Here is a 27,788-nt window from a genome sequence, read left to right on the forward strand (position 1 = left end):
ACAGTGGATGAAAGCCAAGCTCACAGGAGTCATTCTGTGTTGAGCACTAAACCTTTTTGCTACTCTCATAGCAACAAAGTCCGGTATGGTCCACCTAGTCTGCCCAGGAAAATGACTAGCATTTTACCTGCTGCTCCAGGCAGTTACATCCCTCCAAACCTTTGTTTTCAGGCTGAAATCCTCTCATGATCACTTTTGTACATGGTTAACTTTTCTTTTATGCTATCTCCAAATATTTCATTACATGTACATCATCCCTATGTTAAAAAACTCAAATCCTCACCTATCAGTTTCACATTCTAAGAAAAAAAATCCTCATTCACTACTTAGACCTCAAAAGAATAGTTTGGTCATGTTCAAATTAACATAGCTGTTTTTCCTGTTCCTTTGGATTTTCAGGTCATTAGAAACCAACTTCTTCTGAAGCTAGAGCACTACAAACCTGGCTTTAGTCATAGTTACCATGTGTTCTTTCAATTGTTTACCCCTTTACTTTACACTTTCGTATTTGAGCAAAGAGACCTGTACAAAATTCTGTTTTAAGTTTTGACCTTCTAACTTTCTAACTCTCACTCACGGTACCAATTCTCCTTCCTCAACCTTAGGACACACCTAACCAATCAGGGTACCCACAATTATCCTTAGACAAGCAAGCAGCATATTTTCACATGTGGGTGACGTGATCCACAGAGCCTGGTACAGACAGTGGTAAAGTGTACTGTCACTTTAAGCTTTTAACACAGCTTCGAGATTGCCCGCACAGTGCAAGTGCTTTCCCGCCCAATGCTGGCTCGCGAGGTAATTCATTTTTCATTTTCTGAAAAGACGACATATCTGAACTTCGTTCCCATGAGTTTGCCTTCCTGCTTCACTTTTTCATTTTTATTGTTATGGCAATGGGCGATTGCTAAAAACATCTTTCTCAAAGCAATATATATTCAAGGGAAGAAGAATTCATTGGCAGACAAACTCAGCAGAGTTCTTCAACCTCACAAATAGACAATCAACTCTCCAGTTCTTCATCAGATTTTTTCTCAATGGGGAACTCCTCACATCGGCCTGTTTGCATCACTTCTGAATCACAAGTTGCACCAGTTCTGCTCCAGGCAGTATCCTCCTCATCGCCTGGACGTGGACACTTTTCTACTTGGATTGGACGCACCTATTTCTATATGCGTTTCTGCCCATTTCTCTCGCTCTCAAGACACAAACTCAAACAGGAATCGGCCACCATGATTCTTATTTGATAGTCCAGACAACCTTATTTCTTCCTTCTACTTCAACTCAGTACCAAGGAGCCAATCACTCTTCCAATTTTCCCTTCTCTTCTCATGCAGAGTCAAAGAACTCTTCTGCATCCCAATCTTCAATCTTTACACCCGACAGTTTGGTACCTTTCGGGCTGACTTCAGCTGATCTTCATTTTTCTCAGCCTATCTGCCTCATCTTGGAAGTTTCTAGAAAACCGTTTACACAGCAGTGTTGCCAACAAAAATGGACATGTTTTTCTTCTTGGTGTATTCTGCATCAGCAGAACCCAAAATCCATTTCTGTTTCCTCAGTATTGGACTATCTACTTCATTTGTCTGGCTCTGGTATCAAATCTACTTCCATCCGAGACCATCTCAGTGCTATCCAGTGCTTTCCATCAGCCAGTGGATGGAAAATCTCTTTCTGCTCACCCTCTAATTTCCAAATTCATCAAGGGTCTTTTCAATGTCAAACTACCTCTCAAGCCACCTCCAGTGGTTTGGGATCTTAATGTGGTTCTCGCTAAATTGATGAAGCCTTCTTTTTAACCAATGGCTAAGGCTCACCTCAAATACCTTACTTGGAAAGTAATTTTTCTATTTCTCTGACTTCTGCTCGAAGAGTAAGTGAACTTCAAGCATTAGTGGAGGGTCCACCTTTCACAGTGTTCCATCATGACAAGGTTGTGCTTCACACTCATCCGAAGTTCCTATCAGAGATCATCTCTGATTTTCATCTTAATCAATCAATTGTTCTTCCATTATTCTTCCCTAAGCCTCATTCTCATCCTGGTGAAGCGGCTCTTCATACTCTGGACTGCAAACGAGCATTAGCTTATTATTTGCAGAAGACTAAACCACAAAGAACGCCTCCCGACTTTTTATCTCCTTTGATCCTAACAAGTCCGTTTCTAAAAGAACGATTTCCAAGATTTGAGCTATGGCAGCTTCAGTAGCTTTCCTCCACTCTACCACAATTGATGAGATCTATAAACTTACTACTTGGTCCTCAGTTCATACCTTCACATCACACTACTGTCTGGAATCTTATTCCAGATGGGATGGTCACTTCGGCCAAGCAGTATTGCAAAATTTATTTTCCTAATGGCCAACTCTCCCTCCATCCCATTCTAGTAAACTAGGGAGTTCCACATGTGAGAATATGCTGCCTGCTTGTCCTGGGATAAAGCACAGTTACTTATCGTAACAGGTGTTATCCAGGGACAGCAGGCAGATATTCTCACAACCCACTATCCTCCCATGGTTGGCTTGTTGAACTGAGGAGCCGCGCGCCTTCATCAGGCGGGAAGGCACTTGCGCATGCGTGGTGTGGTCAGTCATGAACTTTCTAAAGTTCTTAAAGTGGTGAAACACTTTTAAAAGTGTCTGTACCGGGGCTCCATGGATGATGTCATCCACATGTGAAAATATCTGCCTGCTGTCCCTGAATTACACCTGTTATGGTAAATAACCGTGCTTTTTCTGCATTTGGTATTGTTCCAATACTTATGGTGGGATGTACCTTTGTTAAAAGGTTTTTTTTTTCTATTCCTATGAATATACTGCTTTCCCTTCAAAGTGCTACTGTTTTTCTACCGGTTATACTGCTATGGAGTATACCTGAGGACACAAGAAACAAGAATGCATATCTGAACCATTGCTCGGTGGTCACGTGCAGAGAACTGTAGACCGACCGTGGTTCAACTCCGTCTTCAGCTTTATTTTTGGTTCCAAGTCCCTACCCCGTTGATGATTTATGTTTATCTATTAAGATCAGTTTTGTTCCTGACTTTCCATTCTTCTCTGTGGCTCACAGGAAACAACAGAACTCCCCTCCTGGCTAAGGACAGGCACTTGTAAACTCTCTCCACCAGCTGCACAATTCGAAATGGCCTGGTGGCAACTACAGTATGCTGAAATCCAAGGGATTTCCAATCAAATCCCATCTCAGTTCTTTGACAACATCCTGTGATGTTGGTTTTGTAGCTCGCTTTGACCACTTCTTCTTCCAAGTTACATTCTACTTATTTCATTTACTTGGGAACCCTGCGCTGTCTGCAGTAGTTCTATGAACTCCTTCTTCAGGGTTCCAAAGTCTACTCTGTGCATTTATTTGCGTAGTACTCTTGTTTTCATTCCCACATGACAGTATGTCTGGTTTCTTCCACTCAAAGTTCCATCACATGTTGTCTGCAAATACTTGATACTGGCGATCTGAAAAGTATGAAGAAAACCAGTCCAGGACAGTTCCTGAGATTCCTATAGTTTTTAATCTATTTAACGAAAGAGAGTGATCAATAGTATCAAATGCTGATGTTAAACCAAAAGAAATTAGTAGAACCAATTTCCTATGATCCAGAAAGTATACAATTGAAGTAGCAAGGCCTATTAATAAAAGTTCGGTGGAATGGTTAGATCGAAACCCATTTTGGTTTGGATTTAGTGCATTGGTTTTTCAAGAAATTCAGATAGTTGATTGAATACCACTTTTTCTTTAAACTTTGCTAAAAGAGGGAGAGTAGCTATAACTCGAACTTTCATCAGAAGGAAAATTGGGTTTTTTAAAATTTTATTTATTCAATTTTCAGTTTTTCTATACCATTCTTCCAGGGGAGCTCAGAACAGTTTACATGCATTTATTCAGGTACTCAAGCAGTTTTCCCTCTCTGTTCCAGCAGGCTCACGATCTATCTAACATACCTGGAGCAATGGGGGGATTAAGTGATTTGCCCAGGGTCACAAGGAGCAGCATGGGTTTGAACCCACAACCTCAGGGTGCTGAGGCTGTAGCTTTAATCACTGCGCCACACTCTCCCAATAGTAGCAAATTTCCAGTTTTGGGGCATCAGTCCTTGTGATAGGCTATTGGAGATCATACTCTGAATATAGGAGCTAAAAATGTTAAAGTGTCGTTTAAGGATGATTGATGGAATGGGTCAAGTAGGGCTTTAGATATTTTCACTATTTGAATAGTTTTTTGAATGTCAGATATTGTTGGTATAGAGAAAACAGAAAAGCTACCAAAAGATAAATGAATGCATTTGATTGGGGATCCTAATTTTTGGGAAGTAGGTGATAGCTGAAATGTATTACGTACTTGTTGAATTTTGTCCTTAAAGTAGGATGCCATTTCTGGAGCTGATAGAATAGAGACATTGTTTGATACTAATTTATTCTGTGATGTAAAGTGATCTAACAATTGTAAAAAGAACAGATGTATTATCAGCTTTAGCAATACATTTAGAATAATATTTCATTTTTGCCTGTTCGGTTGATGATTTATAGAGAGAAGCCTTTTCTTTATAATGATTCAGAGACAATAACTTCAGCGATGTCTCAAGCGTCTTTCAGTAGAGCATAATGGAAGATTAGTTTATACCTTCGATAATCTTGTTAGTCCTTGGAGGATTCCATATGCTAGGTATTGAATCTCAACCCGCAGTCCAGGTGTTGCAGAAATCCACTTCTTTTCTGAACACATGATCCACCCCACTACAATGAGTTAGCAAACAACCTTAGTTCAGTCCCAAAGCCAAGCACATATCTGCAAATCCAGGACAAGGGGATACGGGGGAGCATCCCCATCAACCCAAGTAAATTGAACCGGCTTGCTCTCCAAAATATTAACAAGTGAAAAACAGGCACAAAGGTAACTCAGAAAAAAACATTTAGGAAAAATGTAGTATTAACTTGCTGTGTGCAGCGAGCACCCCAAGAAAGGCCTTTGGTAATGTGTATACTCATAGAAACTCCCCACAGGATCTGCCAACTGGCTGGAAAAACTTCAAACCTGTAAAGAGAGTGACCGAGGCAGAAAAGAGCAGGATACTTCAACAACTGAGTGAAGACAGCGAGGGAAGGTCATATGGAATCCTCCAGGGACTAACAGAAAGAAGATTATTGAAAGTATACACCTAATCTTCCATTATGTTACATCCCTTCTGGATTCCATACGTTAGGTAACATACCAAAGCCATGGTAGCTAGGGAGGGACAGAAGAGCCTGCCCCCAAACCAGAGGTCCTGAAAAATGGCATCAGAACACGCTGCCACAACAACTCAGTAAAACCGGGCAAAAGTATGAAGAGAGGACCAAGAAACCACCCTGCAAATTTCATCAGGATGAATTGCGTCAGATTCCCCGCATGAAGCAGCAACACTTCTTGTAGCATGCTGTAAACGAAATTGGCAGCTGCTTCCCGTGGGTGACGGAAGTCACAGAAATGGCCATTCTAATCCATTGAATGATCGAGAACTTGGACGGCCTACCAAAGTGAGGTGCAGCAGTGAGAACAAAAAGGTGATCAGACAGCCTGAACTTAACTGTCCTTTCCAAATAAAGGAGCAAGACCCTCTGGACATCCAAATAATGGAAGATCTGATCTGAGCGCTCCGAACCTGTCAGATGAAATGCCGGCAACCTAACTTCCTGATTAACTTGGAAAGCCGAGACCACCTGCAGCAAGAAGAAAAGTACAGTACGGAGAAAAACACCCGCGTCCAAAACACGGAGAAAGGGTTCCCTTCACGAAAGAGCAGAAACTCCAAAATACACTGTGCTGAGACAATGGCGACCATAAAAACAGTCTTTCAAAGGAGGCCTCATCAAGGCCCAGTAAAACGATGTTAAGATTCCATGAAGGGAAAGGAAGATGTTGTCTGGCAGAAAACCGAGACCACCTGCAGCAAGAAGAAAAGTACAGTACGGAGAAAAACACCCGCGTCCAAAACACGGAGAAAGGGTTCCCTTCACGAAAGAGCAGAAACTCCAAAATACACTGTGCTGAGACAATGGCGACCATAAAAACAGTCTTTCAAAGGAGGCCTCATCAAGGCCCAGTAAAACGATGTTAAGATTCCATGAAGGGAAAGGAAGATGTTGTCTGGCAGAAAACCGAGACCACCTGCAGCAAGAAGAAAAGTACAGTACGGAGAAAAACACCCGCGTCCAAAACACGGAGAAAGGGTTCCCTTCACGAAAGAGCAGAAACTCCAAAATACACTGTGCTGAGACAATGGCGACCATAAAAACAGTCTTTCAAAGGAGGCCTCATCAAGGCCCAGTAAAATGATGTTAAGATTCCATGAAGGGAAAGGAAGATGTTGTCTGGCAGAAAACACAACCAACCAGAAGCCATAGAGGGAACATCATACAAGAACTTGTGAGCCAACCGGGGTCAAACCAAGACATCCAGCACAAGCTTCTACGCTGTTTGTCAACCGAAAAGGTGCCCGGCCTTCAAGATCTCTGCTGAAACCAACACCACCCTCTGGGGCAAACCCCAGCCCTTGTAAGAGCAGACAGAACGAATCCTGTGAGAGGAACCATGCTCCTGAGAACAGAATTATTGGCCGAGGAAGACTGTCGAAACATTGTCAACTCCGGCCTTATGGGCCGCCGAGAAAGACAGAAGTAGCTCTTAAGAACATAAGCAGTGCCTCCGCCGGGTCAGACCATAGGTCCATCCTGCCCGGCAGTCCGCTCCCACGGCGGCCCAAACAGGTCACGACCTGTCTGAATCACCAGAAGGGGCTCCCTTGCCACCTTGGTTTCTCATTGAAGTCCTATCTTCCCATCGAAGTCCTAACCCTCCGGTCTTGCACATGCACGACCTGTTGGGTTTCTATACTTATTACCTGGTTAGCTTTCTATACTTGCGTTACATCCCAGCTCCTCCCTCAGTATCCCACGATCCCTTTATCCCTCAGGAATCCGTCCAATCCCTGTTTGAATCCCTGTACCGTACTCTGCCTAATCACTTCCTCCGGTAGCACATTCCAAGTGTCCACGACCCTTTGGGTGAAAAAAAACTTCCTTGCATTTGTTTTGAACCTATCTCCCTTCAGTTTCTCCGAATGCCCCCTCGTACTTGTTGTCCCCTTCAGTCTGAAGAATCTGTCCCTATCCACCCTCTCTATGCCCCTCATGATCTTGAAGGTCTCTATCATATCTCCCCTGAGCCTCCTTTTTTCCAGAGAGAAGAGCCCCAGCCTATCCAACCTCTCGGCGTATGGGCAGTGTTCCAGCCCTTTTACCAGTTTCGTTGCTCTCCTTTGGACTCTTTTGGACTCCTTTGGACTCTTCTTCCCAGAGGAACTCTGCCGAGTTTTCCGGTCCAAGAGAGAGCACTAGAGCTCCCTTGTGAAGTACATACGCCACTGACATGCACCACCATTTAAGCAGTGTTGGTAACAACTGCTGCTGATGCAGTGTATGCAGCTTGCTATGCTTGGAAGCTCTGTTTGTGACTCAATCTGGTGAGTAACTCTCTTTTGCACTTTTTAGCTGGGACTGGTGAAGTTTTTGTACACTTCCCAATAGTCTGAGTGTAGATGCTGCAGATCCTACACAAGCAGCTTATCATGATTCAATTCCTCGTGAAATAGCTATTTGTTTCCCATGTGGTTTTTTAATCTTGATTTTGTGAAGTGTTAAAATATTTTAAACAAGTTCAGATAGATTTTTGTGTTTTACTCCTTGAGGAAGTTACGTAGATAACCTTTGCACAAGAAATTGTTAAAACGTCATCTGTTCTATTGTATGAAATATTTATTTAAAAATTTATATACCGCATAATAACTATGCGGTTTACAAAATTACATGCATACATATTTAAGAAATGCTAAACATGTTTCAACAAGACAAACACAAAAAGACTATCGGCTCTGCTATGACTATGTCATAGTATGTTCATTGAATGGATCCTTTTGGGATAGGAGGGTTGTCTGGTGATGTTAATGTTGTTACGTCAGTTTGTTATGTAATCTGTGCTGTCAAATTTTATTTTTTGTAAAATGACTGAAATGTCATTTGTGTATATTTACGAATGTGTTCATGTACTTCACCTTGTAAAAGGCAGATTATAAATAAACCACTCCAATCCATCTAAGTAGCCTTAGCAACAACTGATGCTTATTTAGTATATACAGCTTGCAATGTTTGAAAGCTCTATTTCTGAACCAGTTTGATGGGTAACTTTACATATTTTCTTAGTGTGGACTAGTGAAGTACAAAACAATTGGTTTAGCTGGTACCAGTGAAGCATATATTTTTTATTATGATTTAGAAGTAGTATTTTGATTCCCATGTGGGAATAGTATGCTTTTTAACTATTTTTAAATTGTGTTTGTGTTGAATTTTAGAGAGACACTTATGAAACAGTGGAAGTGTGTTTTATAATTTGAGTCATGTATTCACTTTGTATCCAACATAAATGCTTGCATTTCTAAACTACAATCTTGGGCATCTCTGGTTCAAATGAAACTTAATGCAGCAAAGACAAAACTATTGTAGTTTGACCCAGAAATAGGAATTTTGCCATCCTATGTCATCCTGAATTCTGGTGATATTTTGAATATTGAATCATTTTCAAGAGTACTGGGTATTGGTTTTGGATTTCTCCCTTTCATTTCAATGTCAGGTAAATCATCTTACTAAAAAATCTTTCTTTAGCCTTTGGATGTTGAGGAAAGTTTGTCACCTGTTTCATCGGCATCATTTCGGTGTATTGGTTCAAGTTATCATTCTGGTACAGTTGAATTATTGTAACTCTATTTATGTGAGATTGAGTAAAGGAAATGAAAAATGGCTTCAGTTGATTCAGAATACCGCAGCCATTTTTGATCTTAGGGAAAAAGAATTTTGATCAAGTGTCTCCTTTGATGAAGAAATTTCATTGGCTTCTCTTTCGATTAAGAGATCAATTTAAATGTGCCTGTATGGTTTTTAAAATCTTACATGGGCTTTTTGTGCATTTAATCTCTTTATCTCTAAAACACCCTGAGATCTTCAGGTTCAAGAACATCTAGAACATAAGAACATAAGCAATGGCTCTGCTGGGTCAGACCTGAGGTCCATCGTGCCCAGCAGTCCGCTCACGCGGCGGCCCAACAGGTTCAGGACCTGTGCAGTAATCCTCTATCTATACCCCTCTATCCCCTTTTCCAGCAGGAAATTGTCCAATCCTTTCTTGAACTCCAGTACCGTACTCTGCCCTATTACGCTCTCTGGAAGCGCATTCCAGGTGTCCACCACACGTTGGGTAAAGAAGAACTTCCTAGCATTCGTTTTGAATCTGTCCCCTTTCAACTTTTCTGAATGCCCTCTTGTTCTTTTATTATTCAAAAGTTTGAAGAATCTGTCCCTCTCTTGTAAGTCTCTATCATATCCCCTCTAAGTCTCCTCTTCTCCAGGGAAAAGAAACTCTCATGTATAAGCTCTCCTTTCTCATTCTTAAAAGGAATAAAGTCTACTAGTAAAATTTCCCATTCCTTTCCAAACTTATTGTGATTTGGAATGAATTACCATTTCACATAAGAACTTGTATCTCTCTTCAGTTTTTTTGTAAAGCCTTGAAAACTTTTTTGTTACATTTTTTTTGGTAATATATACCATGTTTCCCTGAAAATAAGACCTAGCATGATTTTTAAAGATGCTCCGAATAGAAGCCCTACTCCAAAAATAAGCCCTAGTTAATATCGACCCCAAAAGCCCCCCCCCCCCCCGAATGTCCCCAACACTCCCTGACTCCATCCCTAACACTAATGCTGCCTGATTTGCTGAAAAAATTGGACTCATCGATTCAGCAACCACTACCCCCTGCTGCTTTAGGAGGCCTCAGAATGGAGTTATGTCAGTCTCACAGTGGGAGGGTTGGTGTGGTTCTGCTGCACAGGGGAATGGGAGGGAAGGATAGAAAGATGCTGCACAAGGGGATGGGTGAGAGGGGAGGAAAGATGTAGCACATTGGGGGGGAGGGAGAAAAAAAAGAGAACAAAATGGGGTGGAGGAGAGGAAGGGAGAGATGATTGTTGTACATGAAAAAAAAATAAGACATCCCCGAAAATAAGACAGTGCAAGCCCTAATACATTTTTTGGATCCAAAATTAATATAAGACACTGTCTTATTTGGGGGGAAACAAGGTAGTTCCAATGACTGCCAATAGATCTTTTCGGTAATCTAATTATGTAAACCAAATCAAGGTAACCACATGAGGAACTGGATTCATGGTGCGATGCTTGTACTGGATGTGCAGTAACTCACACATTTCAATCTATGTATGTGGTACATGTAAAAATAAATCATTGCCATGGAGGGCTACAGCTGCTTTTCTGTGTTGCATAGTTTGTGGTGTCTCTTATGGTCTTTCAGCCTTTCCTCTACAGTGCGTCCAGTTTCACCAATGTAGGATTGGCTGCAGCTGCATGGGATTTCGTATACCCCAGGGGTTTGGAGCAGAAAAATCAACTGTAGCCCTCCATGGCAAGGAAACTGGTCATAACTTTAGATTTGAGAACACAAAAGTCCAGGAGAAAGAAGACCACTGATAGCCAAGAAGAATCAAAGAGGCTAGCAAGACACCCCAATAACTTCAATGAAGATAAAGGACTCTCTATAAACAACTTGTCCAAAAGAAATTCAGCACAAATAGACTGGGGTCGAGGACAAACGCCTTCTCCCTCCATCTAAAAATTTACACCCCCTTTTATGTCTGTCAGATTTTTAAAAATGTGACCACAGACTTCCCACCAGAATTTAAAATTGGGTCCAATGGATGTTCCCACCAAACTTCAAATCTGTGACCAACAAACTTTCCTGCCAAAATTCAAATTCATGACCAACAGATTTCCCTGCTCTCAATAAAAGACAAACTGTAGACCTCACAGCATACTTTGAAGAAAGCCACAGCATGATGGCTGAAACATCAGTTCTACCTACCTAGATGCGGCAAGACCCAGAAAACAGCAACACATCATGACAACAGCCACGGAAGCCTAAGAGGACTGTGTGTAATGTTTGTATTGTTATATGCACAACTTATTGTTAGAGATGTTGCCCATATTTAAATGCTTTTATGCATCTATTCTATAGCTTTTATTCAAGCCCCTGATGGGATCTTTGAGGAGGCGAAAAATGGCTATGTTGGGCTGGAAGAGTGTTATGTTTTATTCATCTGATTATAAATAAATTTTTATATTTCTCCGCATATTTTACTGTTCTGGATCCTGCTGAGAGGTTATCCTGAAAAAGCAATTAATTAAATTTTTTAGTAAATATTATTAAACTATAAATAAGGTGTAATTTTAGATAAGTAGCCAAGAAATTAAGGATGCTCCATGCTCTTAAACTTTCAATAAGCACCCTACAATGCAATACAATAACTTACTCTGCTTTAGCTTTGGAAAGTCACCATCTCTCTCTCTTGGATTTTGCTGCTGGAGGCTGTTTCCAAACTGTGCTTTGTTCTGCATTTGCAAGGACTGTCCCAGGTTTGGCTTTTTTGGATTCTCCTTATCAGCCTCAATATTCACAATAGTGTTAACATTTGGCTCTACAATGTAAACAGTTTCTGTTTACTTCACAGAGGTCAGACTGCAAGAAAAGCCCATATAATTAAAGATTTTTGTAGAAGCAGACTGTGCTGTCCAGTGGTCTCAAACTCGTGGCCCGGGGGCCACATGCGGCCCACCTGATACTATTTTGCGGCCCACGATCTGTACTATTGCTGTCCACTCTTTGCAGTGTCCTCCGGTTTCCCCCTGGCCTCCCGCTCTTACCTTCAGATAATTACCGCAGCCTGCAGAGAGGATTGCCGGTGCTGTAGCTATCCTGGCAGGCTGCCATCGTGCTCAGCAGCATATTCCCTCTGCCACGATCCTGCCCCAGACGTCAGAGGAGGGGCAGGACCACGGCAGAAGGAACTTGCTGCGGAGGCCGATGGCAGCCTGCAAGCAATGCTACAGCACCAGTGATCCTTTCTGCAGGCTGCGGTAATTAGTTGAAACTAAGACCGGGAGGCCAGGGGGGAAGCTGGAGGACGCTGCAAAGAAGGGGGGAACATGCAGGCCTTAGGGGGGGGGAAGATTTATAAACTATAAAGAGTTTTACCTCATACAAAATTGTCATTTCTTTAATAAGATATTATTTTTTGCGGCCCTTTAAGTACCTACAAATTCAAAATGTAGCCCTGCAAAGGGTTTGAGTTTGAGACCACTGGTGCTGTCCTTTCAGGTCCTTTCATTAGGACAAGATGCAGCATCAGTGTTAATACTGACAACAGCAAGGCACTGTAAAGCACAGTTACTTACCGTAACAGGAGTTATCCAGGGACAGCAGGCAGATATTCTCACATGTGGGTGACGTCATCCACAGAGCCCCGACGCGGACAGCTTTTCAAGCAAACTTGAATGAAGATTCAAGCTTGCTGTGCTGCATCACGCATGTGTGTGCCTTCCTGCTCCACTAGAGGGCGCATCCCTCCTCGTGGTCTCCAGTTCAGATAACCAACAAAGAAGTCCACCCCGGGGAGGTGGATGGGTTGCGAGAATATCTGCCTGCTGTCCCTGGATAACACCTGTTACGGTAAGTAACTGTGCTTTATCCCAGGACAAGCAGGCAGCATATTCTCACATGTGGGTGACCTCCAAGCTAACTAAAAAAGGGATGGAGGGAAGGTGGCAATTTAGGAAAACAGATTACGCAAAACCGACTGGCCAAAGCGGCCGTCGCTCCTGGACAAAGTATCCAGACAGTAGTGTGAGGTAAAGGTATGAACCGAAGACCAAGTGGCAGCCTTGCAGATCTCCTCGATAGGCGTAGACCTGAGGAAAGCGACAGAAGCCGCCATCGCTCGGACCTTATGTCCCGTGACCCGACCATGCAGTGCGAGACCAGCCTGAGCATAGCAGAAGTATATACAAGCTGCCAACCAGTTGGACAAGGTGTGCTTGGAAACAGGATGGCCCAAACGATTGGGATCAAAGGACAAAAACAACTGAGGAACCTTCCGATGAGACTGAGAGCGTTGAAGATAAAAAGCCAACGCCCTCTTACAGTCAAGAGTGTGAAGCGTCACTTCCCCAGGATGAGAATGGGGCTTGGGAAAAAAGACCGGAAGAACAATGGACTGATTGAGATGGAAATCAGACACCACCTTAGGCAGAAACTTAGGATGAGTGCGGAGAATCACCTTGTCATGATGGAAGACAGTAAAAGGCGGATCCGCCACCAAAGCCTGGAGCTCACTCACCCTACGAGCAGAAGTGAGCGCAATCAAGACAGAAACTTCAGGAGAAACTTATCCATAGGTTCGAATGGATGTTTCATAAGTTGAGCGAGAACAACATTGAGGTCCCAAACCACAGGAGAAGGCTTGAGAGGTGGATGAACATTCAAAAGCCCCCGCATGAAACGCGAAACCAGGGGATGAACAGAAAGGGACTTCCCATCAAGCTGCTGATGGAAGGCATCAATTGCACAAAGATGCACCCGAATAGAATTTGTCTTAAGACCAGACTGGGACAAATGAAGCAAATACTCCAGAACCGAGGACACAGAAGCGGATAGAGGGTCCAGACGATTGGAAGAACACCAGGAAGTGAATCTAGTCCACTTCTGTGAATAACAGAGCCTCGTCGAAACCTTGCGAGAGGCTTCCAAAACCTCCCGGACCGACTGAGAAAACTGCACAGGAGTCAGGTGGAAAAGAACCAAGCCGTCAGATGCAGCGACGGCAGATTGGGATGCAACAGCAGAGAGGAAAAAACAGGCAGAGAGGAAAAAACAGGCAGAAGAAGAAGCTCCCTGACACTGAGTTGAAGAAGAAGGGAGAACCACGGCTGTCGAGGCCACCGAGGAGCAACTAGGATCATAGTGGCATGCGTCGATCTGAGATGCACCAGCGTCCGCAAGATCAGAGGAAAAGGCGGAAACGCGTAAAGGAACTTCCCCTCCCAAGCGAGGAGGAAGGCATCTGCCTCTAGACGATCCGGGGAGTACATCCTGGAATAAAAGAGAGGCAGTTTGTGATTGAAGGGGGAAGCGAACAGGTCTATCTGAGGGTACCCCCACCGCTCGAACACCTGGCGCAAGACCCGGGAATGCAGAGACCACTCGTGCGGTTGTAGCAGATGACTCAGCTACAGTTTCGCTCTCCCTGAATGTAAACCGCACGAAGAAAAATGTTGTGACGAATCACCCACTCCCAAAGGTGAAGGGCCTCCCTGCAAAAAGACAGGGACCCTGTGCTCCCTTGTTTGTTGATATAATACATCGCCACCTGATTGTCCGTTCGCACGAGGACCACTCGGTCCCGAAGCAGATGGCAAAAGGTCACAGCTGCCAGGTAAACGGCCCGCAGCTCCAACAGATTGATGTGACAGAGATGGTCCGCCGCCGACCATAGACCCTGGGTCCGCAGACCGTCGAGATGAGCCCCCCAAGCATACTCCGACGAGTCCGTCGTCAGAACCATGTGATGCGGAGGGGCGAGAAAGAGCAAACCCCTGGAAAGATTGGAAGAGTTGGTCCACCAACGGAACGAGCGCCTCAAAGAAGGCATCACCTCAATGAGACATGAAGCGGGGTCCCGGTCCTGGCGCCACTGAGAGGCCTGGTTCCACTGAGGAATCTGAAGGTGCAACCGGGCAAACGGCGTGACATGAACGGTGGAGGCCATGTGGCCCAAGAGAATCATCATCCGCTTCACCGATACCGAGGGCAACCGAGAAACCTGGTCGCTCATACGGACAAGAGCCGCCTGCCGTGAAGGAGGCAGGAAGGAGCAAAGGCGAACCGTATCCAGCACGGCCCCGATGAATTGTAGAGATTGCGAGGGGCACAACTGGGACTTCGGGAAGTTTACCTCAAACCCCAGACCCTGAAGAAACATAATAGTCTGTCGGGTCACTGAGATAACCCCCTCCCTCGACGGGGCCTTGATAGAAACATAGAAAAAAGCAGCAGAAAAGGGCTATAGCCCACCAAGTCTGCCCATTCCAAGTATCCCCTCCCCTGAATTTACTCCCTTAAAGATCCCACGTGAGTATCCCATTTTCTCTTAAAATCCGTCATGCTGCTGGCCTTTATCACCTGGAGTGGGAGTCTGTTCCAATGATCCACTACTCTTTCGGTGAAGAAGTACTTCCTGGAGTCGCCATGAAACTTCCCTCCCCTGATCTTCAGCGGATGCCCTCTGGTGGTCGAGGGTCCCATGAGCCAGAAGATATCATCTTCTGACTCGATGCGTCCCGTGATGTACTTATATGTTTCAATCATATCTCCCCGTTCTCTTCTTTCCTCAAGTGAGTACAGCCGCAATTTTTTAAATCTTTCTTCATACGTGAGATCCTTGAGCCCCAAGACCATCCTGGTGGCCGTTCGCTGAACCGACTCGATCCTCAGCACGTCCTTTCGGTAGTGTGGTCTCCAAAACTGAACACAGTACTCCAAGTGAGGCCTCACCATGGCTCTGTACAACGGCATCATAACTTCAGGTCTCCTGCTGACGAAACCTCTGCGGATACACCCCATCATTTGTCTTGCCCTGGAGGAAGCCTTCTCCACTTGATTGGCAACCTTCATGTCCTCACTAATGATCACCCCTAGGTCGCGTTCCGCCGTGGTCCTAACCAAGGTCTCACCATTTAGTACATAAGTTCTACGCGGGTTTCTCTTACCCAGTCATCGAGCTAGGGGAACACCTGAAGGCCCTGGGACCTCAGGGCCGCCGCCACGACTTCGAGACACTTCGTGAAGACTCGCGGGGACGAAGCCAACCCAAACGGGAGGACCCTGTACTGGAGGTGCAGGTCCCCCACCTGAAACTGAAGGAACCGGCGACAAGCCGGATGAACCGGAACATGGGTATAGGCCTCCTTCAGATCGAGGGAGCATAGCCAGTCCCCCTCGTCCAGCAAGGGGTAAAGAACCAGAAGGGAGAGCATCCGGAACTTTTCCCGAATGAGAAACTTGTTGAGGTGCCTGAGGTCCAAGATCGGGCGCAGGTCTCCGGTTTTCTTGGGGACCAGGAAGTACCGGGAGTAAAACCTTCGCCCCCTTTGACCTAGGGGAACTTCCTCCACCGCCCGCAGGCGAAGGAAGGCCCGAGCTTCCAAGAGCAGCAGAGGCAACTGCGCTCGATTGGAAGGACACGCGCTTGGTGGACTGTTGGGAGGCAACTCCCGGAAATTCAGGGAGTAACCCGAGGCAATCACGCTCAGGACCCACGCATCCGATGTTATGCGTTCCCAGCTGTGGTAAAAAGTAATGAGACGGCCCCCGATATGAAGGGAGCTTGAACACGGCGCGGAGGGGGCCCGCCCCCATCCGCCCAGACCGTCAAAAAAACGGGGCAGGCTTAGCCGCGGCCGGCGGCTGAGACTTCGGCAAAGCCTGGGGGTGCGCCTGATGACGTCGAGGAGGTGGGCGCAAAAACACCAGGGTCAACTTTTGAGGGTACCTCCGTGGAGGAGCACGATAGGCCCTCGAAGGAGCCGGCTTGGCCTTGGGTCGTACAAGGGAAGCAAAGGACCTCTCATGCTCCGAAAGGCGTTTCGTAGGTGCCTCGATGGAGTCATCGAATAACTCGTTTCCCACACAGGGAAGGTTGGCCAGGCGATCCTGGAGGTTAGGATCCATGTCCACCAGCCGCAGCCACGCCAGCCGGCGTGGACATACGAGACGACAAATCAAAGGCGTCATACGCCGCATGGAAAAAGTGGAGCCTGAGTAGGGACAGAGAATCCACCAGCTGCCCAAACGCAACCCGGCGGGAGGCGGGCAAGGCGTCCTGGAAGGCGGGCAAAGACCGGACCAAGAATATGAGGTAGGATGTGAACGTGAACGAATAGTTCAGGACATGACATGCCATCATCGAATTCTGGTAAAGTCTCCGCCCAAATTTGTCAAGAGTGTGCCCTTCCCGCCCTGGCGGAACTGCCGCCGAAACACGGGAGAGGTGAGACTTCTTGAGCGAGGACAAAACAAGCAAGGACTGGTGAGATAACTGCGCTCGCTCAAACCCCGGGCAGGGAACTGTCCGATATATAGATTTCATCTTGGACAGAACCGCAGTGACCGCGTAAGGGGTCTCCAAATTGCAGATAAAGGCCTGCCGGAGCACCGGGTTCAAGGGGAGCCGAAGCGACTCTCGAGGCGGAGACGGCATGTCAAGCTCCTCCAAAAATTCTTTGGTATACTTGGAACCCGTTTGAAGGTCCAAATGGAGGGCCCGCCCCATGTCTTTCACAAACCGCGTGAAAGAGGATGGACGAGCATCCCCAGGTCCTCAGGGGTGGCAGAATGGGACCGCCGGGTAGCCGAAAACGAGGGGAAGCCTCCCGAGAATAGTGGGGTTCCCTCTCAGCTCTCCCGTGCTCCGAACCCCAAGATCCTGCGCTCAGGGAGCGAGCCAGGGTTGAGGACCGGCGGCGCCCCGAGGCGCCCCTCAGGGAAGACCCCGGAGTGCGAGGCACCGAGGACCTACAACGGGTCGGAGACTCGTCCCCGGAGCCCCCCCAAAAGGTCCGAACTTCTCAGCCCGGAGCCTGGAGCGAGGAAGAGTCAAAAGCAACCGGGGATTGGAGAGAGACAACTCCGAAACCCGGAGAGGCCCCGCAGCACGCACCCCCGGCGACCGACCCCACTTCGGGGGGGAATCCCGAGCACGCTTGGCCAGCCGCCGGGACGGGGTCAAAGCCGGCTTCGACCGGCGCTTCGCCTCCTGGCACCCCGAGGGCGAGGAACACCTCGAGACCCGGGGCGAGGAGTCAGAAGAGGAGAGGCGCCGGGAACGGCGCACCTTGCCCCGAGGGGCCTCGATGCGAGGCTCAGGCTGCTCCGGCGCACTCGAGGTCGAGGCCGGTTGTAGGTGGGCCAACGCCGAGGAGAGCTCCGAGGATATCATGGCTCGGAGCATGTCCTGAAAAACAGGCACCGATAGCATCGAAGGCATATCGGACACCGTAGTGCACTCCACCGAGGACGACTTTGACATTGAGTATTCCCGCATGGTGGATGCACGCCCCACAGGCTTGGAGGACTTGGACGGGGCCAGGGGCAGGGTACTCCCCCCTTGCACGGCCAGAGCCCCCGAGGAGGACTTCTTCGCTGGCGTCGAACCTGAAGAAGGAAGAGGAGACTTACCCGGAGCTGAGGGCTTCGAGATCAAGGACATCCGAGGCGGGGCCGGGGTCATCGAGGCCGAGGTCAAGGCCGGGGCCGAAGACGAGGCCGACGTCGAGGCCGAGGGCTGCTCCGCGGCATAAAGGTCCGCCATACGGGCCCGACGGCGGCGCAGAGCACGAGCTTGAAAAGTAGCGCACCGGAGGCAGGAGTCGGTAGGATGGTCAGCCCCCAGGCACAAGATGCACCACCGATGAGGATCGGTGATCAACAGCAGCCAATCACACTGGCTGCACTTCTTAAAACCGGTCAAAGGCCGGGACATCTGAAAAAGCAAAGGTCGCGGCCGATCGAGGCCACGCAGCCACGACGACCCGGGAGTCCCCGGGCGTCGAAAAAACCGCAGAACTACACGAAAACAATAAACAAACAGGACAGCGACTTAGCCAAAAAAAACAACAAAGCCGCGGTGCTAGAAGGCACGTTGGGACGGAGCTACCAAGAACAGTGTCTTACTGGCTCCGCGGAAACTAATGAACTGGAGACCACGAGGAGGGGATGCACCCTCTAGTGGAGCAGGAAGGCACACACATGCGTGGTGCAGCACAGCAAGCTTGAATCTTCAATCAAGTTTGCTTGAAAAGCTGTCCGTGTCGGGGCTCCGTGGATGACGTCACCCACATGTGAGAATATGCTGCCTGCTTGTCCTGGGATAACAGATTTTCAATGCTCTGCTGTAAGAGAAGCAGAATATCACATTTAGATAGTAAATAAAAGAAGAGGTTCATTTCTGAAGCTTCTCACCTAAACCTTTGTGGATGCTAGGAACAGTTATAAATATGGGAAGGTTTTCTACCTCTCTGTAACTCAAGGTTTCAGCCTTCTTTAAAGCTAAAAAGATGGAAAAGAGAAACACATTTTCTTTCTATTTATGGATACAAGGAGTGCTTACTGTTCAATGCCATTGCCTAAGGAAAATCAGCATTACCTATAAGAACGGACTCTATTTCTGCAGGAATCTTCTCTTCAATTTCAGGCATGCCAGCATCATCGCCAGGTTTGACTGCTTCTGCTCGAGAAGAGACACTTACATAGTATTAGAAAATATTTCTCATCTTGGTCCCAGAGGTTCAGCTGAGATAACAGGAGTCCTCTCTGAGGGGTTTCCTTGCTCCAGCTGGTTTTGGAATTTGTTATAGGATACATTAATATTCACAGGAACAGCAAACTCAGAATCTAAAATTAACTTAGCTACAATACATGTTAACATCTCTCTGGAGGAATTGAATTGCTGAAAAGCAAAATCCCCCTTAAAAATGAACAAATCAGTTTGAGAATCCGCTGGTTAGCCTACTATTCCTCTAAACCAGGGATGTCAAAGTCCCTCCTCCAGGGCCACAATCCAGTCGGGCTTTCAGGATTTCCCCAATGAATATGCATGAGATCGATTAGCATACAATGAAAGCAGCGCATGCAAATAGATCTCATGCATATTCATTGGGGAAATCCTGAAAGCCCGACTGGATTGCGGCCCTGGAGGAGGGACTTTGACTATCAAGGCATTCACATATCTTAGGTATGGGATATAAATTGGGAGTAAGACATTGGTTTAATAGAGGACACAGAGCCTACAGCATAATTTCCAGTGGATAACCTCTTGGACATTGAACCACTATTCCTTTAAATTTGTGCTGCCCAACAAGTCATCCATGATTTTCTGAGTGTTTGATGAACCTGGGCTGAAAAAAGTGATCCATCTCAGCACCTATCATCCACTAGATCAATTCCTTACAAGGGAGGTAGAAGAGACATTTGTTTTGCATAAACTCTGGCAAGCTGGCTCAAATTTCCAATTTAATATTCAGAACATGAAATAAGAGTACTGTATATGTAAAACAGGTGTTATTCTGGTCTTTTCCCCTTTGTTATTCTGTGCTGAGATCATCTCTCCTGTTATTTTCTCCACTGATACAATACTTTTTGGGTTTCTGCCAGGACCTGTTTGACTTGGATTGGCTACTGTTAGTAACAATCCTCAGCTAGATGGACCACTGATTTAACCCACAAGTGAAAAATTAAACTCAATACATGCACAGGAATTTAAAAAAAGAGGAAGGTGGCGGCAGGTGGGAAACAAGTTCATGGCATCACCCTCAGTAAAAGCATTACAGAACTGGGAAAAATAACAAGTGAGATGATCTCAAAACACTACTACACTGCAACACAGGAAGAGAGAAAACCCAGAGTAAAAGTTCAAGTTCAAGTTTATTTGTTCTTGATGAATCGCCTATTTAAATTGCTAGGCGATGTACAACATAATAAAATATACAAATAAAATGTTAGTATTAACATATAAAATAACTTTTCTTATGAGTTAAAACTTAACATACTAAACACGTACATTTAAAATAATTTTTGGGTTAAAACTTACAAGAATTGTGAGGGGAAAAAGTTACAATGTTTGGATAGAAGAGAGGAAAAAAACATAAAAGGTAAGAACAAAAAGGAGGGTAATGTATAAAATACAAGTAAGCCATCTAAAAATTGGTGGAGAGCTACGAGCACAAACATTCAGAGTCTAAACAACAGAATTCCTGCTCTCGAAGCCCTTGGACTCAGACTTGTGGCTGTTATGGAGACTATGGGCTAGATTCACTAACCTGCCCGATCCGTGGCCGATCCACGGCAGGTCAGGATGCAAATGGGGCGATCGGAGGAATGCCCCCCACCAACCACACAGATCGCTAATGAGCAACCATCTTCCATGCCTGTACATGGTCTACGAATGCTCACCACGAAGGAAGAGCTGCAATTTTTTACTTTACTTTGTGAGCCCGTGGTTTTAACACGCTTTAAACCTGCAGGTTAAAACCACAGGCTCACACTGTTTGGGAAAGGGCAGGAATCGAGGAGTCTTGTCATTCACCAGGCGCACAGGAAGATTTGGAAGTACGGGGGGGGAGAAGGAGAAAGACACTGCACGGGGAGGCAGAGAGAGAGAGTTGGGGAGGCAAAGAGCAGGTTCAGGGCGGCAGAGAGAATCGGGGAGGCAGAGAGCAGGTCGCGGCAGAAAGCAGGAGAGCCGGGGAGGCAGAGAGCAGGTCACACCTTTTGGGGCAGAGAGCAGAGCAGCAGCGATAAAGGGGTCTTTTTTGATGGTTTGATGGGCTTCAGGGTTGGGATTTCAGGGCAAAGACAGTCGGAAAGGACGTGAGCGACTGGTCCCCAGCAGTCGCTTCTTCTGTTTATCAGCCAACCCGGTCGGTGTCCCAGATTTGTTTAGTGAATCAATGCCTGCCATGGGACCGGACAATCTATACCCCAGGATTCTTAGGGAGTTGTGTGATGTCCTGGCGGAACCGCTATCCGTGCTGTTCAGTCTTTCCGAGTACCGGAAAAGTCCCCATGGACTGGAAAACAGCTAACGTCATTCCATTGCACAAAAAAGGTTGCAGAACGGAGGCTGCGAATTACAGACCGGTGAGTCTCACCTCAATAGTGAGCAAACTCATGGAAAGACTTATTAAACACGAATTAGATACGATCCTGACCGAGGAGAATCTACAGGATCCCCACCAGCATGGATTCACAAAGGGAAGGTCCTGTCAATCCAATCTGATCAGCTTCTTTGACTGGGTTACAAGGAAACTGGATATGGGGAAGTCTCTGGACGTCGTGTACTTGGACTTCAGCAAAGCTTTTGATAGCGTCCCGCACCGCAGATTGTTGAGCAAGATGACTTCGATGGGATTGGGAGCGACATTGACGACATGGGTCAATGGCTGGTTAAGCGGTAGACTCCAGAGGGTAGTGGTTAACGGTACCCCCTCCAATACATCAGACTCAAGGGCTTCAAGGTAAAATAACACTATTCGCCGACGACGCCAAACTACGCAACATAGTAGATAACAGCACCTTGCCCGACAGTATGGAACAGGACCTGCTCTTATTGGAACATTGGACCTCGACTTGGCAGCTAGGCTTCAATGCTAAAAAATGTAAGGTCATGCACCTTGGCAGCAGAAATCCGTGCAGAACTTACACTCTAAATGGTGAGACCTTAGCTAGGACTAGGGCAGAACGTGATTTGAGAGTAATCATTAGTGAAGACATGAAAACTGCCAAGCAGGTGGAGAAAGCTGCATCCAAGGCTAGACAAATGGTGGGATGCATCCGTAGGTTTCGTCAGCCGGAGGCCTGAAGTCATAATGCCCCTGTACAGATCCATGGTGAGACCTCATCTTGAATATTGTGTTCAATTCTGGAGACCACATTATCAAAAAGATGTGCGGAGAATCGAGTCGGTTCAGCGAATGACCACCAGGATGGTCTCGGGACTCAAGAACCTCCCATATGAGGAAAGACTGAATAAACTGCAGCTATACTCGCTCGAGGAACGTAGAGAGAGAGAAGGGACATGATTGAGACTTTTAAATATATCACGGGCCGCATCGAGGTGGAAGACGATATCTTCTTTCTTAAAGGACCTTCGACCACAAGAGGTCATCCGCTGAAAATCAAAGGCGGGCAATTTCATGGCGACACCAGGAAGTATTTCTTCACCGAAAGGGTGGTTGATCATTGGAATGAACTTCCATTGCAGGTGATTAACGCCAGCAGCGTGCTCGATTTTAAAAAGAAATGGGATATGTATGTGGGATCTCTAGCGGGGTGAAGTCTGGGGGAGGGTCATTAGCGTGGGCAGACTTGATGGGCTACAGTCCTTTTCTGCCGTCATATTCTATGTTTCTACTTTGCATGCCGTTTCCCCTCATTTGCATGCACAGATCAGAATCCGATCGGCACAGAGGTTAGTGAATCGGGTCGCAAACCGATCGGCACACCATCGGTTTGCTTAGTGAATCTAGCCCATGGTTCACTGTTTAGCATCACAAATAAGCCTCGTCCCCAAAAATCCAGAATGATTTAAGTGGGTACTTGGAACAATGAAAGATAAAGTGACAAGAATTCAATAGCAAAAGTAGTGGGATTTGAATAATGCTTTAAAGCCTAATGCCCTAATCACTTCCTTTATTTTCTCACTCTCTCGTCTGGTCATTGCATTTTCTATAGGAAATAAAAGTTCATTATCTCTTATCTACATGCTTTGAAAATATGACCTCCCTTTTGACTCCTATCGTAAGCTGAAGCTTCGCAAACAAATTTAGTGTCACTGGTACCCTCCTCCAGAGAATGTGACTGTGACTCCTTTTATGTCAACTGAACATGCTTATCTTCGTTTTCACTGCAAAATCAAGAGTGTGTTACAAAAAAAGGAGACAAATGTCTCTGGTTGGCCTTGATTCTCATAATAGCCCTATGTCACAACAGAATCCAGTTCAGATTTTCAGGGCTTGTGAATAAAGGCTTTTTGCTGAGCTCATGAACCAGATTGTCTTTCCAGGACTTCACACAGCATGCCTTTGCAAGTATTATACAGAATGGAGGGGGAGAAGGAAAGGGGAAAAGAAATACCTCTTTCATGTTGGCTGCGATTGCTAGGAGGATCCTGTACCCTCATCTCGCTCTTTTCTGCTATTTGCTGTACATGTTTTGACTGCATCTGGTCACCAGCAACATCCATATCATTCTCTTTAATGGGTTCTACATTTTGTATGTCTTGCTGATGAATGGAAAACAAAACAAAAAAACACAAACAATCCTTATAGACAAAATATATACCACCAATATGAAAATTACTCATAACCCAGATGCTTTTAATATTTAATTAAACAGTTCTTAAATTAGTGATTATATTTTACTGTGTTATGCTATGTGTTTTGATTCCCCTAATGTATTTTTCCTTTGTTTTGCTTTTCTTTATTAATTGTATTTCAAGCCCTTATCTAACCCTATGTAATGAGTATAAGTACTATGTATTACATAGAAACATAGAAATAGACGGCAGATAAGGGCCCACGGCCCATCTAGTCTGCCCACCTTAATGTCCCTCCCCTACCTTTGCCCTGTGAATAGATCCCATGTGCCGATCCCATTTGGCCTTAAAATCAGGCACGCTGCTGGCCTCAATCACCTGTAGCGGTCTGCAGGACTTGGCTCACTGCGGAGTCGACTGGCGGACCCACCAGGGTAGGGGAAGGCTTCTTAGCCGGCTTACCTGGAGGATGCAACACCGAAGAAACTTCTAGCGGTGTCGAAAAAGTCAGTACCGATTTAGTCAAAGGAGCCGACGTCGGGGTCGATGTCGAAGGACCCTCCATCCCGGCACCGAAGAGGAGTTTCTGTTGAAGTTGTCGATTCTTCAAAGTGCGTTTTTGGAGAGAAGCGCAACGGGTGCATGAGGAAGCCCTATGGTCCAGACTCAAGCACTGGAGGCACCAATTGTGAGGGTCGGTGAGGGAAATAGGGCGAGCACACCGCTGACACTTCTTAAAACCCAACTGAGGGGGCATGAAGGGAAAAACGGCGGTAGCAAAATCAAAGGCTGAGGCTTCGTTGATGCCAACAGGCCCCGCAGGGGCCAACCGAAAAAAGAAAGAAAAATTGTTCTTTTTTTTTTTTTTTTAAAGTTGTTAAAGAAGAAAGAAATCGAGAAAGGAAGTAAACTTCCACGAAAAATGCACGAGCGAGAAGGCGAGAAAAAAGATTTCAACGGCCGTTGAAAAAAATACATCTTCTTAGCTCTGCGGAAACTAAGAAACTGGGGACCGCGTGCCTCCATTGGGCGGGAAGGCACTCGCGAATGCGCGGTGCGGACCACCTAGAACTTTCTAAGTTCTTAGAGTGCAATCACTCTAAAATTGTCCGTACCGGGGCTCCGTCGGTGCCGTCACCCATCAGTTAAGAATATGCTGCCTGCTTGTCCTGGGATAACAAATCATTCACAATCTCTGGATTCAGTCTAGTTCTCCTTTCTTCCACAGTCCTTCCCGCAATAGAGAATACCCTCTCTGAAGATATGCTGGTAGCTGGAATGCACAGTATCCCTTGTGCGACTTTTGCTAATTTTGGCCAGCTTTGTTTATTTCTCCAAAATCTTAAAACATCAGCATCAACATCACTAGAACAAAGATAGCTATCCACCTCATTAACAGCAGCCTTCTGAGGTGATAATGATTCAAAAAAGTCACTCAGGAAACCAACGGTTGCATCTATTTTCCTTCTTTGGAGGGACCTGGCCCTGGGAGTTCTTCTTTAGTGGTGATCTCTGGAAGTGTGGAATGTAGGTCCAGATTTGAAGTTGAGGGGGCTTCCATTTCAACCTCTTTAAAGATACAATTGCCTGTGTTTTTGCATCTTCCCCATATCCAGTGTCATTTCCCTTTTCTCCTTTGTAGGTAGTGGTACCACTACTGTAACCAACTACCACCACCTTTGTTCCAGGGATCCTTCCTAGTCTCCCTCCTCTATTATCATCTTTGTCAGGGTCTCTCCCCCTCTGTCTGCTCCTCCCATAGTCTTGCAAACCCCCCCCCCCCATTATGTCCAGCATTTGTTCTCCTTCCAGGTCTTTTTCTGCTTCTATCTCCTTCCTTCCTCCCTCTTTGGTCCAGAATCTTTCCACCTCTCTGCATTCTCTCTCTAGACAGTAGATACCTCCAAGTTTAACATCTGCCACCCACTCTTCTGTCTCCCCTTTGTTCCAGGGATCTGTCTGTCTCTCTGTCACTATGTCTTCCACCACCCCAGGGCCTGGAAATGCATCTTTATTCTCTTCCTGCCATTCTCCCTGGTCTCCCCGTCTGCGACAGAGGAAAAGCCCATGAGCTAGCCTGAATTGGAGTCTGATTTTTATTTTTTTGAATGATTCAATTCAGCAAGACAGAAGAGATACTAGCACAGCAAAAACACAAGAATCAATTAGAGCTTCTTCTATTAAACTGTGCTAGCAGTTTGTAGTGTGGGGAGCCATGCTGAATGGCCCACGCTGCTTCTGACGCACCACAGAACGACTACTAAAATAAAATAAAGAATTAAAGAGGAAAAGCCGCGGTGCGAGAAGGCAGAATTCAAAGTCAGGAAAAGCTGAGAAAACAGGTGCTTCTTGGCTCTGCGGAAAAATGAGAACGGAGGTACCTCAGAGGAGACGCACAACCTATGTTCGGCGGGAAGGCACTTGCACATGCGCGGTGCAGCACCTGCAAACTTTTTGAAAGTTCTTCAAGCAAGTGTGCTTGCGATGCTGTCTGTTACGGGGCTCCGTGGATGATGTCACCCACATGTTGAGAATATGCTGCCTGTTTGTCCTGGGATAATATATATTATACAGTATTTATAAGGGTATTCTAACAGCACACTTGCAAGCATTGTACAACATTAAGGGCCATATTCAAACTGAGGGGTTTTATGCTGCTTTTCAATCTTAAAAGCCAGACATGCAGCACGGTAGCTAATTGAATAATGAAGTTACCTTGAAGGTTGGGTCATCTCCCTTTATACAGCAATTGCTTAGATTCAGAACAATTATGCTACACGCAAAACATCAAACTCCTTGAAGTGTAACTACTCCCTTATGCTTGTGGGAACAGTTGCCACATCCCAATGCTTAATTACCACTTACACTATGTGATGGAATCACTTGCGCTGCCTGCTCTAAGTTCTTCAGGTTTGCTTCATATTGTATTTCTAGATCCTTCATCTGCTGTGCGCACTGCGTGCTAAAAAAGCAAAAGCACAACAGCAGTCAGAAAACAGAATGCACAATGAGGAAGAAGAGTGGTCACTAATGCCTAGGCTTCTTACACTTCATTCCATATGACTGTATACAGAATCTTTTCCAACCCCTGTTCCTAGATGTTTTAAAGTGTTTCTGGCTTCTTCTAAAGAAACTATCAAAATATGACTTGATTTTGGAAAAAAGGACAAGTGGAAACAGCATGCTACAGAAATACTGCATATTTGACTCTGTTGTGATAAAACAGTGAAAGATTAGGTCACTTACTGCTAATATTCTTTCTTGTAAATATCCTCTGGAAGCTTCACCATAGGATTATTCATCTCTTTCAGCCTTGAGCTACAGGGACTCACAATCAAATTGTAGCCCCTCCCTCTGGTGTCATATCCCAAAACTCACCCCTGGAATTCCAGTCAGTACCCAAGCCAGGTAGATCTAGTACAAGCAGGAAACACAAAGAGAGAGAGAGAGAGGGGGGGGAGGAGGAGGTGCAGGGACTCCCCGTTACATATCAATTCTGCTCATGAGAAACAAATTCAAAACAAGTAATGCCCTAAGGCCAAATTCTGCATAACATGAAATTTGAACAGTAACAAATTGAAAATAATAATAACAACAGTTTATATACCGCAATATACCGTTAAGTTCTATGCGGTTTATAATGGATTAAGCGAGGTACAAATTGATTGAATTTAAGAGAGGGGAAGAGGAGAGTTAATAGGACCGGAAAGGCGTTGTTGAGGAGAAAGAGATTAATAGGACAAAGGAATTACTATGGAGGAGAAAGAAGATGAGTGGGTCAGTTGTCTAGATACTTTAGGAACAGTTGAGTTTTTAGACGTTTTCTGAATTCCTCATAAGTAGTGGGTGAAAGCAGTTGATCTAGGTCTTTACCCCACAATGCTGCTTGATGTGAAAGAAGGTGTTCATGGTGTTTTTTCAGTTTACAACCTCTAACTGGGGGGGGGGAATGAAGTAGGAATGAGAGCTTCTCTTGTGT

General features: G+C 45.7%; 1 protein-coding gene across 3 annotated transcripts in view; it reads right to left on the bottom strand.

The window, feature by feature from the left end:
• The window catches only part of GOLM2 (golgi membrane protein 2), an 87,020-nt gene that overhangs the window by 14,966 nt on the left and 44,266 nt on the right, over positions 1–27,788 (bottom strand). For 2 of the 3 annotated variants that reach the window (XM_033919692.1, XM_033919690.1), the window contains exons 4-8: positions 26,675–26,771; positions 23,629–23,776; positions 19,142–19,222; positions 18,958–19,044; positions 11,417–11,581 (exon numbers count right to left, since the gene is read on the bottom strand). In XM_033919692.1, the coding sequence (XP_033775583.1) occupies positions 11,417–11,581; positions 18,958–19,044; positions 19,142–19,222; positions 23,629–23,776; positions 26,675–26,771 (578 nt within the window). The remainder of the gene's footprint in view (positions 1–11,416; positions 11,582–18,957; positions 19,045–19,141; positions 19,223–23,628; positions 23,777–26,674; positions 26,772–27,788) is intronic. The other variant, XM_033919691.1, reaches the window with a different exon arrangement.

Source organism: Geotrypetes seraphini, chromosome 14, assembly GCF_902459505.1.
Source record: "Geotrypetes seraphini chromosome 14, aGeoSer1.1, whole genome shotgun sequence".
NCBI classification, from domain to species: Eukaryota; Metazoa; Chordata; class Amphibia; order Gymnophiona; family Dermophiidae; genus Geotrypetes; species Geotrypetes seraphini.